The 3,022-nt window shown below is 38.3% G+C and overlaps 1 protein-coding gene across 1 annotated transcript in view; it reads right to left on the reverse strand.

The window, feature by feature from the left end:
* The window catches only part of LOC101861318 (platelet-activating factor acetylhydrolase), a gene marked incomplete at its 5' end in the record, with an annotated part of 13,948 nt that overhangs the window by 4,529 nt on the left and 6,397 nt on the right, over window positions 1-3,022 (reverse strand). The window contains 3 exon segments of the mRNA XM_013088435.2: window positions 439-530; window positions 1,187-1,300; window positions 1,707-2,166. Of these exon segments, the coding sequence (XP_012943889.1) occupies window positions 439-530; window positions 1,187-1,300; window positions 1,707-2,166 (666 nt within the window).

Below are 3,022 nucleotides of genomic sequence, written 5' to 3' on the forward strand. Positions count from 1 at the left end.
CTCTCCCTCCTCCCCCCCCCCCCAAAAAAAAAACAAAACCCCACCCCCATTCACCTAAATCAAAACATATGAGAGGATTCTGGGGAGATACATTGTTTCAATCCAGCCTTTTTGAAAAACCAAAAGGACTCATGTGCAATATATCCTACCAAGCAAAAAGACAAATATTCTCAAAATGGTACAGTAGAACCTGCTCCAAAGGCCATCTTTCCAGGAAAATCATCAGTACACACTTCCGCCCTTGAATTTTTGTATTATAATGACACTGTCCAAGAAAAACCACCTGTCTAAGACAACCACTTATCTCCTTGTGTGGCATTTTGGACAATTTTGACTGGACAGAATTTTTTTGATTTATAAATTATAAATAAAGCCTAAAAAAAAAAAACCCACCAGAAAAAACTCACAAATAAATGTTTTTTTTCACCCTTAACTCACTTGAATCTATTGTCTGTGGCAAGTGTTCCCAACACAGAGGCACATCCAAACGAGTGGCCAACCACAGCCACACGAGAAAAGTCGAGACGATTCTGAGGGAAAAGAAATCGGGTGAGGATGAAGCAATGTGTCTTCAAACTGTGCAAACTAAACAGGAGAAAGAAAGAAAGAAAGATAAAAAATAAATATCAAATCATTCTCTTTTTCCATAATAGGTCTTAATAGGGCATTTCAAAGACATACAAATCGAAACAAATTATGTTATTCTTAAAAAGGAAACAACATAACAACAAAAATCATAAAAACAAATAACAAATGGGTGAATTAGCGTCTTGCTCAAGGAAATACCCCAATTACAGCAATACAAAAAATCAATGTTCTCAGAACTTGTCACTCTGTTAGAACTTAAGCATTGATAATGGCAGATAGCACTGAATGCTTACCTGAAATAAAACATAAGAAATTTTTCTCGGCAAGCCATTAAAATGTTATAAGCCTAGAAAGCAAATTTCAGAGGAGAGAGGAAAGACTGTCTATTTCTTTTAGAAACTGAGGCTTTATATTATGTATCTTTTCTTGCTTTTCTCATTATTCAGAATCTGAATTTCGACAAAATATTTCTCCAGCACATGCAACCGATGCCACAAATTCTAAAACTGCATAAAAAATTTTTTTTTTAAACAATATAAAAATTTGGGGCTTAAAACAGCTTAACAACTGGACGACATAAATAATAGATATATGTTACCTTGAAATGTGTGGTTTTAAAAGCCAGCCCCAAGGCGTTGTTGATATGGTTCCCTTCGTTCATGCTGATGAGCTCATCAAGCAAGTCGCTGATCTCATCAGCCCGCCTGTACATCTGGATATGTGGAAAAAAACAACAACCGATATATATAGTAGATGCTACAGCAGTACAAAGCAGGGGGGGATGACTCCTCGCCTCTACTCAAGTACTCGAGAATTTGGCCCTTGCAAGTACTCACTAGTGTAGTTTTTAAATCCTCAAGTGGTCGCTCAAGTCCCACATCCCAAAGTATTATTCATATAACTTAACCTTGGAAAGTTCAGTCCTGGTTCACAAAGAATTATAGACCATCCGATCTGTTCTCGTATGACTTTGATTTTAGGTAAAAACAATATGAAAATCAAAAAATGTTTTTTTGAATTTTATCTCTGTGCAAGGTGAGTGGATTCAAACATTCCCTGGGCTAACATTATCAGGATGGTATAAAATTAACACATCCATCAGTCATTTACAAACTCACCTGTCCATTACGATAATCAAAATCGTCCCAGACTTCTACATGCTCAAAGGGACGCCACTCTTCACTACAGCTGTGATTATGCCTCAGAGATCTCTTCCTGTTATTTCTTCTCTGTTGAACCCTCGAGCCTCTCCCGCCCTCGCTGTCCCGATTCTCTTTGCCTTCGTTGAGATAGAACTGAACCCCCGAAGTAGGTCTCTCCCCTGACAGGGAGACCACATCACAGCCATCCGCTTTGTCATCGTTGTTGTTGTTAATGGTGGTCGTGTTATTGTTCCCACTGTCTGACCGTTGCATGCTGTGAGGACTCCGCCTATATCGCTTGTGACGTCCTCGTCGGTTTGGGCCCGGACTGTCGTCTGAGACAACGCTGTCGTCATCATCGTCATCGTCGTTGCAATCCTTGATACTGATGCTGAGCTGCTCCTGTAGGCACAGGGTCATGGAGGCTGAACCGTCCCTGTGGAAATAACGGAATTTTTAAAAATTAACAAATAAATAAGAAGTTTTTAAAAAATAGTTCTCATAATCAGATAAAGAATAAATGATATTTTTTAAAATCTTAAGTACCGGTACGAAAAAGAACCATATCAGATGCTATTTACAGATTCAGATAAACAAGAAATAGAACACACAAAAAATAATTTTCAAAATAACAGCAAAAACAAAAAGTCAAAGTCAAGTGCAGGAACGTGCATGAAATTTTAAAAAATCGATTTCTCAGAAACAAGTACAAGGGTAATAACTCCTTGAATGAATAATAACCCCTGTCAAGAACAACTCCTGCAACTGAAGACAAGGAAAATAACTCTTGACAAAGTTTTTGGCTTGTGAAATAATCCAATTGTTTTGATTGCTGCACATCGACCGACACAAACGCGGCCGTTTGGAGATTTTTTTTTTTATTTGTTTGGGGGGGGGGGAAGCAAGTTGAAGATAGACATACAGAAACCACAGAGAGAAAGAAAAGAAGGACCTTCCAGTAATGAGGCTCTCCAAACACAAGTATAATAAACCAAAATAACGCTTGAAATTTCGTTTTGGGAAACGCAATGGCAGAAAAATGTCAGCTCAGACAATAAACAGCAGAATCTGAGAACCCTGTGCGATCATAATCGTTTGACGTTCGTAACTTTTCGTCTTTAAAAAATATTTTCGGAACTATTTTATGGTCCCGTCACAACCCAGATTAGATTCCTTCAAATCAAATCACTGGTCCTTTCGAAAGGAGCAAGTCTTGTCGTAAATGACTAACTCTCTCCCCATTCTCTTTCTCGCCCTGTCTCTTTTTCACCTCTCCCTCTCTCTCTCTCTCT

Source organism: Aplysia californica, unplaced genomic scaffold, assembly GCF_000002075.1.
Source record: "Aplysia californica isolate F4 #8 unplaced genomic scaffold, AplCal3.0 scaffold00744, whole genome shotgun sequence".
Lineage (NCBI taxonomy): Eukaryota > Metazoa > Mollusca > Gastropoda > Aplysiida > Aplysiidae > Aplysia > Aplysia californica.